General features: G+C 35.4%; 2 protein-coding genes across 6 annotated transcripts in view; both read right to left on the minus strand.

The window, feature by feature from the left end:
- spag9b (sperm associated antigen 9b) overlaps positions 1–5,007 on the minus strand; it is a 51,492-nt gene extending 46,485 nt beyond the window's left edge. For all 5 annotated transcript variants that reach the window (XM_026277401.1, XM_026277398.1, XM_026277397.1 and 2 more), the window contains exon 1: positions 4,396–5,007. In XM_026277401.1, the coding sequence (XP_026133186.1) occupies positions 4,396–4,695 (300 nt within the window). In that variant the 5' untranslated portion in view covers positions 4,696–5,007. The remainder of the gene's footprint in view (positions 1–4,395) is intronic.
- A 731-nt stretch (positions 5,008–5,738) lies between these two features.
- Positions 5,739–15,400, minus strand: daglb (diacylglycerol lipase, beta). Its single transcript, XM_026277403.1, has 15 exons — positions 15,114–15,400; positions 14,765–14,916; positions 14,513–14,687; positions 13,368–13,623; positions 12,140–12,262; positions 11,940–12,067; positions 11,734–11,860; positions 10,153–10,236; positions 8,875–8,952; positions 8,716–8,796; positions 8,481–8,608; positions 8,276–8,344; positions 8,107–8,179; positions 7,780–8,030; positions 5,739–6,403 (listed from the first exon to the last, which is right to left on the minus strand). The coding sequence occupies exons 1-15, from the start codon at positions 15,206–15,208 to the stop codon at positions 6,208–6,210; spliced, it is 2,016 nt and encodes a 671-aa protein (XP_026133188.1). The 5' UTR covers positions 15,209–15,400; the 3' UTR covers positions 5,739–6,207.
- Between the last annotated feature and the right edge of the window lie 1,324 nt (positions 15,401–16,724).

The following is a 16,724-nucleotide window of genomic DNA, read 5'->3' on the forward strand; positions in this document are numbered from 1 at the left end:
AGCATTGCATATTTGACTGCATGTATTAAATATTAATCTTGATTAAAGTTATAAAAGCCATTCAATCAAGAACAGAGATTGATTTATTTGTTGTTGCGGTTTGATTAATAATAAGAAAGTGCTGTCACTTTAAGAGAATGCACTGATCCAGTACGTTCAGCCAGCTATGTCTGCTGTAGGATACTTACCAAGACAATACATCAGAGAAAGCTTATTATTTGAATGTGTACTGAGCTTTTACAGTCTATGGTTCTGAGGCGCGTGTTTGCGAGCAGAAGTCATCATCTCACAGTCAAAGTCTGTCAATTAGGGATATAATTATAATGTTATGATCATGCGCATCTAGTCAGTAAATCGGTTTCTGTGATTAGCGCTAAATCACCATCACCTGCTTTCAAATGGAGCGGCACTTAATAGACAGAGCTACGCAATATCACATTCATTATCGAAGGTGATTCATCTGTGATAATGAACGCGATATTGCGTAGCTTGTCAGTGCAATCAAGCAAAATGAACAGAGAACTTGTGCCAAGAAGAAAACAAAGACGTCAATCACAGAATCCAGAGTTTGGCAAAATTTAAGAGAATAAATCTTAGTAGGGCTGTACACAACCAGATTGCGATATGGACTACGGTATTTTAATATTAACGCAAAGAACGATGTTATTGAATGTTAACCTTATTGAAATCTGAAGTCACATGAACTTCATATCCACAGCTTTATATACATTATGACAAATGTATAAATGTACTCCATCCAAAAGCATTTATTATTGCCTCTCAAAGCAACAACAACAATAATAGTTCATGAAAACATTATTCTTTAGGAATATCACAATTTTTCTTCCATGTTTTAATTTAAACAGACAGCGTCTATTTAAAAATAAAATTAAAGGAATTGATCAGATTTTATTTGATTACATTATAAAAGATATTATTTTAAATTGTTTTAGTTTAATTAACTTTTATTTGATTACCTTTTTTTTTTTATTCTTTATAATAAATTTGCATTTAGAAAACAGAATCCAGAGCCATTTAAACTAAAGTCTTCATAAATTATTAAAGTTGTATGAATTCAAATGACTAGATATTCCTTTTTTATTAAATATTTAATCAAACCATTAAAACAGAAGCCATAAAAATTAAGGGACAACATGGAATTTGAAAAAAAAAAAAAGAAAAAAAAAAAGATTTCATAGAGCCCTAATTTTATAAAAGGGCTGACTAAATGACTAGTTTGCACATCTGTATTTTATAGAAGAAACCTTGCCCTCACAAAATTTGAGGTTTCATTGAAATTATTATTAATGAACATCATTGAGCACTCCAACATAAATGTTGAATCTCTCATCAGAGGTCAAGCCTATTTATTTAGAAGTTCATATGATTCAAAATATTAGTCTACTTGTCTCTCCCTTGGACATTTTGACTGTGTGACTGGTCAATCAATGCTCTTGATTCACGCTTGTACTGTATATGTTCAGTGTGTTTCTTTCTCAAACACCAGAGTAGCACAAGTGTGTGTGGAGTGACAGCACAGACGACTCGTGGGCAGCATCGGGAGAAAACAAAACAAAGGCCTGGAGTTTAAAGCAGAACACATGCTCATAGGGCAGGCTCCCAACAAAGAGTCACATGAGCTGAAAGTGATCCGGTTTTAGAGGGGAGCGCATTCATACGGCTGGACGAGGAGGAGGACGAGCGGCAGAAGGAGGGCAGCGTCTCTCTGGTTTCCTAACTAACAGGTGAGAAGTAAAGCCACTGGCATATGGCAGATAAAATGTAAAAAAAAAAAAGAAATCTGCAAAATAGTACGCCTCCAGTAGCAGTGTTTCCTGCATTGCTTTTAAACGGCATCACTCTGATGCTACTGAACTTAAAGCATTAACTAAATAAACAAATAAATAATATTGCACCCAATCTGTGAACTGGATCCCGTCTGAAATGAATTTCATAAAAATAAATTCACTTAAAATACATTTTTTACCAAAACATAGTTGTGCTAGTGGTCTGTAATTAATAACCATTTATTTTAAAGCAGGAATTTCCAAACCTTTCTGAAAGCGGAGATATAATATTTACTTTAAGTACCCCCTAAAATTTCAGGTTAATATCTAAATTTAACAACGCATCTGTATTGGTTAATACAATTATAATATAGCAATTATTTTATGGTCTTATTTTGATTATTATTTTTTATTTTATATTTTTAATTATTAGGTTTTCATCAACTCAGTAACACCCGTAAGAGAAAACATCAAACAGCCGTTTACGGTCTAAAGAATCATTCTCTGAATGAATCACTGAATCGTTTACTGAATCAACAACTGACTCACTTACTGAACTGCATCTTATCGTTATTTCCAGGTGACGTTATCTCAAAATGAAGCATGTTTCGTGTACTTAAGGTTCTTGAAACTTAAATTAGTGTAAATATTAACTGGTGCCATTGGCAGACATTATTGTTGAAAGCGGTCTGAATCATTTAGTGTCATCAACTCACTGATGCACTGCCTGACCAAATGCATAACCGTAACATTTTAAAACACGGGGCATTACAGTAATTTCGAACTGTGTTCAAGCCAAAACAGACTGGGAGGTTGTGCTTATTATTAGTGTTTGATTTAATATGTTTAATATAGCTCAAGTAGCCATATAACTTGCGAGCAGGACAGCAGACATCCTCTTCGCATTTAAAACGCCAAGTACACATTCCTCTTAAAATAAATATTTTCAAGCGGACCATAAATGCATTAGCTTCATTGCACTGGCATATATTTACATCCGAATGCTCCAAAAGACATTCAGCACGGAGTAGAGCACTTACAACCCCAGCCGAGTGTCATAAACGTACGTCATGCATGGAAAATTAAGAGTGTTTATCTGAGTCAAACATAATGTAATACATGATCACATTACAACTGCAAGACACGGCTTGCTCGAACTGACAACTATTAGGTGTGTCACACCTGCAAGCATGAGTGAGACGCTTCTTTTCCTTACATGACGATCAGACACATCCAAAGGGAAAAAACACAGAAGTGACCACTGGAGTCTATTTCTGACATAATCATAGTTTTCCAGCTATACTTAAGACTCTGGGGTTTGTCCCTTTGCTCACAGTACATGCACTTTACGGGTGACAATGAGCCAATGCCGGTCTGAGGCATCTTCCTGTCATTGTCAGGTGAAGCCAACAACGACCAATGCATTTCCATGCCTCTTCCATTTAAATACTAGATAATAGATAATTGAAAGAGACTGCATTCACAAAGAGCCATTTAGGGCCAACTTAAGACAACTGTTGGGGTTAAAAGTTTTCTTAAATGGTATGTTTAGATAGGCAAAATAATTATGCACTAATGTGCATATATTACCAGAAGCAAAATCTGAACACCGGATAAAGCCGGAGTCAAAATTCTTGTTTGTTTTTGTTGACAGATTTATTTTTTTGTCACTCCATGAAACACTGTCAGCAACTGGCAGAAAAGAAAACTAATCACCATGTTTTTATGATTATAATGACCCCTCAGCACAATCCTTCATAATATAGACAGACACAAAACTGTAAAGTTTGTCTAAGTTAGTTTCTGGCACAGCACAAGGAGAAAAAAAATCATGGCTTTAAAAAATATGTATTGGAATTTAAATACGTCTTAAGTAGCAGGGGTATATTTGTTGCTTTAGCCAAAAAAATTTATTATATGGGTCAAAATGATTGATTTTTCTTTTATTCCACAAATCATAAGGATATTAAGTAAAGATCATGTTCCATGAAGACACTTTGCAAACTTCCTTCCGTAAATGCATCAAAACTTATTTTTTATTAGTAATATGCATTGCAAAGAACTTAATTTGGACAAATTTAAATATGACTTTCTCAATATTTAGATTTCGCACCCTCAGATTCCAGATTTGTAAATGGTTGTATCTTGGCCAAATATTGCCATATCATAACAAATCAACATACAGCTTTCAGATGATGTATAAATCTCAATTTCATGAAATGTGTGGTCCATGGTTGCATTTAAAGACACAAATAGATAAAGCACAATAAAACAAAACACTTTGATGTGTACTTTGAATGTTTTCTAGGCATAAACTAAGCTAATAACTCCAGTGTATAAAAAAAAACAATGTGTCACACTTTATGATTGCAGACTTGAGAGAAACATGTTTATGACTGCGTTGAGTCATAGGGAGCTTCCCTCAGACACTCGAAGGGTTAAATCTCTTCGGAAACAGAGATTGACGGTTTATTCACGTCGTGTGTGTAGATGTTCTCTTCTTCAGTGTCTAACTCTGGCTCTCTGTCTCGTGTTCGTGTTGTTATGAACTTTTAAAGCTCGCTGTGGAGACTAAAGTGGCCTAGTTTGACTCGTGTGGGCAGCTCACCTCCTCGGCGCTCTTCCTCAGCGCTTTCTCCCGCTCGTACTGGGTGATAAGTTGCTCGTTGTCCTCCTTTAGCAGCTCCAGCTCCACTTCATGCTCCTGGTTCTCCGCGAACACCGAGTCCAAGTTCTCCAGAACCGCCACGACGAGCGGCATGAGCTCCTTCACCACGTCTTCGTCGTATTTACCGATCATCCGCTCGAACTCGCGGTAGATGGAGCTCGCCAAGCCGGACACCCGCTCGGACATCATCGCCGAGGAGCCTGGGTCCTCCTGGTAAAGGACACCGTCCTCTAACTCCATTTTTGCGGGTTTATCCGAAGTCTTACCGTTACCTCAGGACGCTCTCCTCTCGCTAGCTGCTCGCTCGCTAACTGTCCAGATCTCTGTTTACTTCGCGACGTCTGCTGCTCCTGAACTACATCTACGAATAACTTTTTTGAAACCACTCCAACCTAAAGGAGGAGAGAAAACCTGCTCCGTCGCCGAGCTAACCGGTCCCGGTCCTCGAGGACAGTTATTTGACCGGGTTAATCTGCACTAAACAGCGGAGGTTAAGTACAGTCCCGACAGTAAAGACTGACCGTCACATGATGACGTCACGCCCCAGAAGCGCGAGCATGGGCGGCGCGAGCGCGAGACAGCCTTGCAACTTTTATTTGACTCTCGCAGCTGGCGTTTAAAAATTTGCATATAAACACTGCATTAAAATGTTTGCTATTGTTTGAAATTCACATTTAATTGTCCTGCACGTGTCACGAAGGAATCAACAAGTGACCACAGTTTTTTTTTTTTTTTTTTTACAAAATATCTTCACGAACTAGACAAATAAAATAAAAAAAAACACATTTATATATATATTTCAGCGTTATGATTTTTGTTTTTATTTTCATTTACATAGATATATAGTGCAATACAATTTTTAATCGAATAAATTACAGTATGTGACGATATTAATGTAATAGTTTTTAATAATTTATTTCATATTAAATTTGGCTGAGAAATTACTTCAAAAAGTTAATTTAAACTAATTATTTTATTAAACGCATCAAACACACATAACAAAAAGTATAATTTAGTGAACTAAAGTTTTTTAACGAATGTGCATTTTTATTTCTATGTTTATTTAATAAATATAGAATTATTAAATAATATTTTAATGAAATGATACTCTAAATAAAAAACAGAGACTATTTGGTGGTAAATGAATTTGTTGAATAAAAAAGACCTAATATATATATACACACAATTTAAAAAAAAAGAAAAAAAAAAAATATATATATACACACATACACACACACACACGCATACATACACAAACACACAATTAATTTCTTCACCACCAATGATATACCACGTTTTCCTCAGCATTTTTATTTTTGAAAAATGCATGATATCCTGAAAAGGCATCAGTGGAGTAAATGAAGAGCCTCTCGTCTCCATCAGAAGAAAGGGTTGCATGCGTTTGGTGCCATGCATCAAAGTCTCATATGGGTTTTGCCAACTGATCGGCCAATCCTCATTTGGGGAAGATACATCACAAAAAACCTAACGCCACCAGTACACTGATAATTAATGACATGTTCTTGCTCGAGTCCTCATTGCACAATCACTAAAACGAAAGTTACTCTTACAGCTGAACCACACAGCATTACAAATAATGTGATGCAATGATAACTTTTATGGATGATGAGAATGCATGGCAGTTCATGAAGCCTTTAAAAAGCAGACACACTAATGGGAGTATAATGCGCAAATAAATAGGTAAAATCAAGGAGTCCAGTGGATCTTGCTCCTGACAGTCTTTTGTGAAGCTCAGATGACGTTCAGATGGCTGTTGCTCATGGAGGACGGGCAGAGAGCAGACGTATGTTCACGGGTCAGACTGCACAGCGCACGCAGAACCACATCAGGCATGTGATCGGCGATCATCCTCGGGCTGATCAGAACATTACGGAACGATGTCTCGCTCGACCACTCGGCTCTGTATCTCACCGGAGCAAAGCAGTGTCTGTGAAGAGTCAAAGAGTTTAAAGAAAGAAAGACATGATTCAATTTAATTTATATATATGATAGATAAAAATTGATAGCCTGAATGCACTGTAAGTCGCTTTGGATAAAAGCGTCTGCTAAATGCATTAATTTAATTTAATATATACACATACACACACACACACACATATATATATATATACATACATACACACACACAATTCAGTTAAAGCTGCGGTAGGTAACTTTTGACGCTCTAGCGGTTAATAAACAGAACTGCTTGCGTCTTGCGGAAGAACATCGTAGCCGGAACTACTTCTCTCTGTTTATGTCTATGAAGAATCACAAAGGTACTGGGTTACTCCGCCGCGGTACCCCCAAAGCAATCAAAAATAGTCCGAATATAAACACTTATTATAGGTGTACCCTAGTGATTCAGGACAAGCTAAAAACACGGTTTGGAAAATGGATTCATGGTGTACTCGCTTATTATATACATTTTTCTACATTTTGAACACAAACAAAGTTACGGACCGCATCTCTGATTGGTTGTTTCTTACCGGGAGCGATGTATTTCTGCAAATGGCAATAGGACACTGGGAGGAGCCAGAGGAGCTTGATTTAATTCACAGATTATCTGTCTCATATTCTACTGTCAGGACATAATGACAGGTTTAACAAATATGTAAAAAATATTTTTTTACAAAAGTTCCCAACAGCACCTTTAATTATAGACAATTATTATTATTATTATTATTATATACTTAATTTAGTTTTTTTAATGTCATTTTTTTTATACCAGACATGAATAAAATGTAATTTTTCTTACATTAATTAAAAATAAAATTTCAGCCTTTGTTTAATTCTTATTTTTTAGATTACAGATAGGAACAAATGTCATTGTTTTATTATATATATTTTTATTATTATCTACAGTTTAATAATTATATTTTTAATTATATACATTAATACACTTAAATGTTTTAATATTTTATATAAAATACTATTATTTTACTTATGTTTATTGAAAAGTAATTCAGAATATACATTAATTAATTAAATAATTAAATATATGCACATTTTATTTATAAATATATATGTGTGTGTGTGTGTGTGTCGGTGTGTGTGTATAAAAATGTATATTAGATTTTTATTTGAATGATTAGTCAATCAGATCAAACTGATTAAGTGTGACAAACTATTAATAAGACAAGAAAATAAAAAATATCAATAGGTGTTATTATATTAAGACTGGGCATTATGACAATATTTACCAAGTTACAGTAGAAGTACAGTTTTATGTCCGTGTAGTTATCAGTGGTAGGACAGCTTTCTGGCGTCACGGGTGTTTGTACAGTATGTCTGCTGTGTTATCAAGACTGTATATATGCTGACCTGCGAGCGGGGCCGTCCTCGGTGACGTGCAGGATGCGTCCGGGCAGGTACAGCGGCAGGTGTGTGGGGCGAGAGGGCGAGTCGTCGGAGGACAGGCTCTGGTAGGTGTTCGAGCGCTGAACTAACAGACTGTCCTCGCCCAGCAGCGGCTGGTTAAGCATCTCCTCGCGCCGGTTCTCCAGCTCCGTAGGGAAATCATCAGGAGTCCCTCCAAACAGCTCGTACCAGCACCCGTGCATCAAGATCTTATACTGAGAGACCGAAACGCATCACTGACAGAGTCAAGACAGCCAGAGCGTCTGATTTACACCAAGCTCACGATCTCACCTTCGGTTTACTGCAGTTAGAAACCATTTTTAGTAATCTTCTTTTCAAGTCTTCCATGTTAGGGATACTCAGTCTACAAAATGAGAAACGAAACACGAACCAATGGAAGTGAGAAAAAAGGAGCCCTTTGAATATAGCCACACTGTTATCAAGACCGACTAAATCTCACCTGGGTACAAGATCTTTTCCGAGCACCACAGAGACGACAAACTGCTTCGAGTAATCAGCAAGAGCTTTACTGAGGAGAGAGAGGAGTTAAACTGTGTCGTTTACTCACAAAATACCATGCATGTTTCTTTAGAAGTGTGCAGCAAACTGTGCGCTGTACAAGTGTATTTTAGGACTCCCTGAAAAACCGTGCACAAGTGCTGTACCTCATCAAGCCCCCTGGTGGAGAGAAGGCGTAGCACTGGAGCGTGGGGTGTGTGCTGCGCAGGAGAACGGCCAGAAGAGACGCCGCTCCGGCTCCCAGACTGTGACCACAGATCACCAGCTTATACTCCTGCACACACACACACACACACACACACACACACAAGACAAACCCTCAGTCGGCTGCGTGTTCTCCTGCTGCATGACGACAGCACAGAACAGAAGACGCGCTCTCACAGGTGCGATGTTGAACGCCTGACTCAGAATCCCGTCGTTCACTAGTCTCTTGTAGAGGTAATGTGCAGCTTGGGAAATGCCCTGCGATAGAGACAAACATAAGCATGTGTGATGTGGATTGTTTTGATGAGTTTAATGTTGAGATGGTGATTTTGGCACCTTGTGAGCGTAGCAGGTTCCTGAAACGCCTTCCACAGACAGATTCTCACATTCAGCCGAGAGATCGGTCAACACGTCCTGCACAAAACGCAACACAAAACCAGATCACTCCACTGTAATACAGAGAGATCAGGAGGATTCCACTGGAACACCTCTCAAAACTCAACGCCAACCGTTACATTTCACCTTTCAGCCAATCATCAATAATCCTACACTGTTTTTTCTAACTAAATAAAACGGTAAACAACTCAAATCTATCTTTTGGCAGCACACCATTATGAAAAATTTATATTTAATACAAGATTCACTAATTAATCAGTGTTATTATAAAGATTAATTGTTTGTTGCATATCAATTATTTATAAGTAATTCGTTATTCTTTTTTAATATTCATTAATAAATATATTTAAAAATTATTAGTTCAGAGACTAATAACTAATAAACTTTTTATTACTATTATTATTATTGTTTTAAATGAAATTTAATATAAATATATATATATACAACTGTTCTTTTCTGTGTGATATATATATATATATATATATAGAGAGAGAGAGATAAATAAAAATACACTCACACGCACACCTTTATTTACATTATATTTATTTATCATTTAATAAAAACAACTTTATGATAGTTAATTAAAATAAAAGAAATTAAGTTTAAACAAATCCATTAATAACTGCTGTCATTGTTAGTTCATTAAGTAATGCAGAATGTTATGTTAAATTAAATTATACTATGAAATGCAAGATATTAACTTTAATTGAGCGTTACACAAGAACAACAACAAAAAAAAGTCATTTAAATGTAGGAAATAAATGGAATAGAATAAAGCACATGTAAATAAATGTATATTTTTGATTCTAAAGCAGAGTTCCGCTCCTTGATTCTGATTGGCTGAGCCGTGTTCAGAGCTGTTGTAAACAACACTACAAACACACAGCTTTGTTTACTTCTGTGTGTTGCTCGGCAACCACTTTGTTGGAACCTGTTTCTGAGGAACTACATTGTTCGGTGGAAGAATACTGTTTTATTAATATCATTCCACTTTATTTGCCGTTTTATTCTGTGAAAACTACTGCGTGTATGGAATAACAGTTTTATAAAAGCAATAAGTAGAAGCCAAGGAAAAACACTAATATCGACTTTTTATGCAAACACTGTGAAATGGCTCATTTGAAAAAGAAATGACCAATAAAAGGTGAGTGAGTGGAAGGCATCAAGAGTGTGATTTGTTTAGGGAAATCTGTCCAGCAGTCACACGAGTGAACTCACCTTCAGCGACAGCGTTCCCCTCACAGCGACCAGGACCGCCTCTCTCTCGTGATCTAACGCCACGTAGAACGGGATCTCGTAGATCTACAGAGAGAACAGACAACGCTGTAGGTTGAGCTGCACAATATCTGAAACACTGACACTGTGGTATCATCAAGTAAATAGAGTTTAAAAATCAATCTCGTTCTGCTTGAGTTTTGAAAAACCACATTCCCACTGTTTAAAACCAATTCAATATGCTTCAAGTTTTATTGTGATTATTATTAGATGAAATAATTTAGTAATAACAACCCTTGTGAGTCAATTGAAAAAAAGGCTACAAAGTGGTTCTTAGAGGGCAAAGATGTCCATGTCATCAAAAGAAAAAATATAAAAAATAAATAAATAAAAAAATTATAAATAAATACATTAATAAAATAATAAATAATTAATTAATTAATAAATAAATAATTATTAATAAAATAATAAAATAAAAATTTATTAAATAAATAAATAAATAAAAATAATAAATAAATCAATAAAAATAAATCAATAAATATATTTATATTGTATTATTAATCTTCAAAATTCTTTGGAAGTAATTGCGGTCTTGGATTTGTTAATTAATAGCAACAACACACATTTTTTTATGCATTATTGTTTTTTGATTCAGTGTCAGATAAAAAAAATAAAGACTATTTTTATCTGGATATAGAGGCGAGACCTCACCTGTTCCACAGGCCAAACCTGAGAAAATGGTGCCATCAAGAGGAAAAAGTAAAAAATAAATAAATAAAAGTTGTAAAACCAACAGACTGGTTCATTTTACTGTAATACCAATAATAAAAAAAATAATAATTAAACTCATTATAATAAATTCATTTTATTGAAAAATGCATTTTCTTTTAATTATAATAAGAGTTGTATTAATTTATTATTTTTTTTAATTACTTTTATTACAATAAAATGAATCATTCTGTTGGCGTCACCATTTTTTTGTGTGCAATGCGTATATTTATTATGCCTATATACAAATATTATAAAAATTATATATATAAAATATTAATTTATATATTTATAAATTGTATAAATATACATATAAACACAATAATTTATATATATATATATATATATATATATATATATATATATATATATATATATATATATATATATATATATATATATATATATATAAAATGTGTGTATTTATATATACATACACAGCGCGAACACATAGTATGGAAACATCAACTTTTATTTTGAAATTCGATTAATAATTTTGCAGCCCCTAGATTCATGAGTAAATGAGACTGAAATAATAAAATTCCGAAAAAAAAAAAAAATACAAATATATACTGAAAAATATTTTTTTTTAATGTGTCTAAGGACGCACAAGGGATAATTCGTGATCAGTTTGTGATTATTTTGTTGGGTAGCCTGCAAATAAAATAGAAATCACCATTGGTTTCTGAAAATAGCCCCACCGAAACAAAGAATCATTTTAAAAACTGTGCATTTATTTAATTCTATCACACCCTGATCAATCTATAAATCACAAAGCCCTATCATTTTTATCTGGATATAGAGGCGAGACGTCACCTGGTTGTGAAAGCTGATGTGGATGAAGTCTCTGTACTGCAGGCCTGTGCTCTGTAAGATAGAGGTGAAATGGCAGCCCAAAGCATCTCCTCCGACCAGATCGTACTCCGCCTGACGGCTTCGACAGCTGAAACACAGTCTCAGATGAGTGCAGCTCTGTCTGTATATAACACTGTTAGGCTTCAGCTGGCAGGAGTCACACGCACCAGTCTCCGCTGAGTCTGCAGAGGCCCGTGAGCGGGTTCGAGTAGACGTACAGAGGCCATCCGTATGCAGCCGCTGCAAACTGCATGAAGTGAGCGGCTCTCTCAAGCTCAACCTCCAGATCCTCCCTCTGAGAAAACACAGGAGGTGTGAGCTCGGCCCATGCACGGACCACACAGCACACGCAGTAATGAAGACTCACTATAGGGGAGGACGGGCTGTGGGACAGGACCTCGTCAGGGTCCCTGCAGCGCTCCACTTTATCCTGTTCCTGATGCAGAAGAGCCAGACCAGCCGCGATGTCACTGGGAACCAGGTCTGTGTCCTGGAAACAAAATAATGCACCATAATATATATGTATATGTGCGTATAGATACATTAGTAAGGATCTGTAAGACTTGTAATGTTTTTTAAAGAAGTCTTTTATGCTTATAAATGCTGCATTCATGTGATCAAAAATACAGAAAAAAAAGAAAACCTTGCAAAATGTTATTACAATATAAAATAATGGTTACTATTTGAATATCTTTTAAAATAGAATTTATTTCTGTGATGCAAAGTTGAATTCTCATCATCACTACTATAAAGTATAAAGTGTCACATGATCATTCAGAAATTATTCTCATATGCTGATTTATTATTAGAATTATCAATATTGGCAACAGTTGTGCTGCCAAATATTTTGTTTGGAAACTGATACTTTTATCAGGATTCTTTGATGAATTAAAAGTTAAGAACAGCATTTATTAAAAATATTAATCTTCTTTTGTAACAATATAAATCTTTGTTATTTCTTATTAATTTAATATCCTCGCTGAATAAAAGTTTTAATTTCTTAAAAAATAATTATAAAAAATTTGACTGACTGCAAACTTTTGGACGATAGTGTGTATTGTTAGAAAATATTTCTATTTTAGGTAAATGCTCTTCTTTTTAATTTTTTATCCATCAAAGAATCCCGAAAAAAAAAAAAAAAATTAAGCAGTTTCAACACTGATAATAAATCATCATATTATTCTGATTTCTGAAGATCATGTGACACTGAAGACTGGAGGAATGATGCTGAAAATACAGCGCTGCATTACAGAAATAAATTACATTTTAACGTATATTAAAATATAAAAACTTTATTTTACAACATAATAATATTTACAATTTTCCTGCATTTTTGATCAAATAAATGCAGCCTTGACGAGCATTAGAAACACTGATTCCAAACTGTTGAGCAGTAGTGTATATACAGCAGTCAACACTTAAAGTGCATCATACTAATATAAGAATGAGTATTGTTTTGGTTTTAAGACAACTTTACTATTGACGACTATGCGTTTGTATAAAGTCAGAACACTCTTATAATTTCAGAAGCACCCTCAGAGAGAGTCCTGAGGAGATGTCTGTGTCGTTCAGTGTAATGCACTCAGACCACGGACCAGGAAGAAGCCGCTGACGAGCTGGGCGATGCTGGAGAAGGCTGCGCGGTGGTTGTTGTCCTGCGGCAGACAGCAGCACAGCAGACGCAGACGGCTCTCCCAAACCCGCGACGCCATCGTGTGCGCCGTGTAAAAGAGCTGAGACGACTCGCTGCTCTCCAGATCCCTGACCCCCAGCGGAGCGTCCGGCCTCCGACTGCCCAGAGGATCCAACACAACCAGCACACCCAGAGCCATACACAGGACGATGATCCAGCTGAGGACACACACACACACACACACACACTTTATCCTGTAGAAAGACTGGGTTTGTACGATTATCTAAGCTTACAATCAATCTAGAGAGTCATTCAAGGCCAGCTTCCTCATGCTGAATGTCATGAAACTACAGGAAAGAGCATTTATCATCCATTCTAGAGAAATTAACTTATTCTTATCCTGAAAGGACGATGATGATGTTACTATGACAAAGTTGTTTTGATTTAGGGAACAGATCATTGCTTTAAAAGTGGAAACGTATGCAACTGCGACAGGGGGTAGTCACAAGCCTAGTTAATAATGAAGAACAAATGCATTATTATTAGTATATAAAAATATAGAGGGCGAAGACTAGCTTTATGTGACTGTAATTTGTTTTAATCACAATTTGCATGAGGACAGGACAAATCTGCATGTCTATATGAAAACATGGTTAAAGTAATAAACATGCACTACTGTTTGCAATTATTTTTTTTATGTTTCTCAAGTCTCCTCCGCTCATCAAGGCTGCATTATTTGATCGAAAACAGAAAAAAAATAATGAAATATTTTTACATTTTAAAATATCTGCGTTCTATGTGAATATTAAGTCAACTATAATTTATTCCTGTGATTAAATCTGTATTTTCAGCAGTCTTCAGTGTCATTCTAATATGACATTTCAGATTATTATCAATATTGAAATCAGTCGTGCTGCACAATATTTTTGTGGAAACGGTGATGCATTTTATTTTTCTGGATTCTTTGACAAAACAGAAAGTTCAACACAACAGCATTTTCCTCTGTAACATTATACATGTCTTAACCCCCACTTTTAATCAATTTAATGCATCCTTTCTGAATTTAAGTGTTAACATCTCCTAAAAGTTTTTTTTTTTTTTTCTTACCTGGAAACCACAGCCGCGATCACCGCCCCGACCTCGGCCGGCTTGCACCCCGTGCTGCTGTCAGACACCCAGACGGCCCCCAGACAGGCCCATATGATCTCGGGGACGAACAGGAGGGCCCTCAGATACACCAGAGCTGGCACAGAGCGCCTCGGACCCGGATTCATGATGGTCCCTAAACAAAACCACAGCAGCGTTACACTGACAAACCCTCCAGAAGATGAGCGTGCACTCGCTCGCTCGCTCACTCACCTTGAGCACTGATGTAAACGATGCCACATAGTGTCAAAATAATAACAGCCAACAGAACCAGAAGAACTAGTAGATAATTATGCAAATATGTGCCACCTTGACAGTCAAATCGTCCTTTATGATTGGAGTAGAGAACTAAAGTCACAATCCACCTAAGAAACAAGAGAGGAAAAGAAATGTCATTCAAGTAAATATGAGCACTGCATATATTTTAGATCATTAGTATGGAACTGACATATATTTATGAACATGTAGTGTCATCACCATTGCATTATGGTATTTCTGGTAGCATGGTGTGTATATGATGGTGTTAAACAGCTCTAGAGCTCGTTGTTTTACAGTGTCTTACCACACAGCTCTGATAAATAACTCGAAGGCAGCAGGAAACACAAGATCATCGCTGGCGATCCTCCATCGGCGTCCGAGCAGAAGCATCCCCGGCATCCTGACAGCTCTGATGAACACCTTCTCAGATCAACACAGACCTGCTTTCACGAGTATTACAGAACCACATTACTCTGCCAGCTCCTCGGATCTTTATACTGGGACATTATGACGTCTGACGTGAAGAAAAACCTCAACCCTGGTCTCTTTTGTTTTCCTGTTCTGTGTAGTAACGAAATGTGTCCGACTCCAGGAGCTAAATAGTTCCGTGTGGCATTCAAGTGGGTCTAATAATAGTGACACGTTTTTAAACATAGAATCTAAATTTACTTATGTTTTTTGAAAAGTAATTCAGAATATACGTTAATTATTTATATAAATACACATTTTATTAATATATATTTTTTTATAATATAAATTCTCTAATATTATAATTATAATATTACAATTATATATATATATATATATATATATATATATATATATATATATATATATATATATATATATATATATATATATATATATATATATATATATATAAGGGCTGGTAAGTTAACGCGTTCATTATATTAATTAATTATGTAGAAAAATAACGCGTTAAAATGATTTTTTTGGATTTTCTCTTATTTTTTTCACTCGAAATGATATGTTATATGCTTATGAGTTCAGCCGTAGCTGGTTATCCTGACACATGCTCTAAAACTCTTTAGATACGGATTTTTCAGAAACTCAATGGGAGAAATAAATGGGAAATTTACTTCCGGCACCAGAGCTCTCTCGGGCTGTGGGCGGGACTATGATGCACTTGCCCCGCCCCATACCTCTGGTGGATCATCTGCCATTTCATTCAGTCGATTGATGACTGATCGATTGATTGAGGCAGAGCAACAACTTACTGCATGATGGACCCTAGAGAATATCCCTAAAATTAAAGATATGGGACAAAATGCCCGTTTGAAATTTTGTCTCATATTTACATCACATAGTTAAGAAATTTCACACGAGATGGAGGCTAGAGTGCAAATGTGATACTCGTCTTATACAACAGTTCATTTAAAGGGAAATTTGTGTTATTTTTGACACAATGTTGTATGTTTTGCTTAATTCGTCAATGAAAATATAAAGACAAATCAGAACTGTTCATCCCTCATTTATTTCTTAATCCACGTTTTGATTTACTTCACTGAATGAATCAGCCATTTGAACGAATCAAACGAATGAATAAATGACTCGATGACTTAATCATTAAGACATTTAACACCACCTTACTGGCAGTTTTAGTTTATTATTAAGAGAATCATTCCATTAAAGAAATAATTTAATATTTTCATAGCAATAATAATACAATTAAGTAGAAAAAATATTAGTTATAGTTCCTCGCCTAAAAAATGACAATTCTGTCATAATTTACTCACATGGTCCAAAAGAGTATGTATAATAGATTTTATCAAACAAAATATTTCTTGCTGAACCTACTTTTTGTAATCTCTGTTTGATGTTTTGCACAGCAATTACTTTAAATGATCTTTTCAGAATAGATTATTAGATTAGATAATGTTATTAATTAGATTTT

Source organism: Carassius auratus, chromosome 12 (assembly GCF_003368295.1).
Source record: "Carassius auratus strain Wakin chromosome 12, ASM336829v1, whole genome shotgun sequence".
NCBI classification, from domain to species: domain Eukaryota; kingdom Metazoa; phylum Chordata; class Actinopteri; order Cypriniformes; family Cyprinidae; genus Carassius; species Carassius auratus.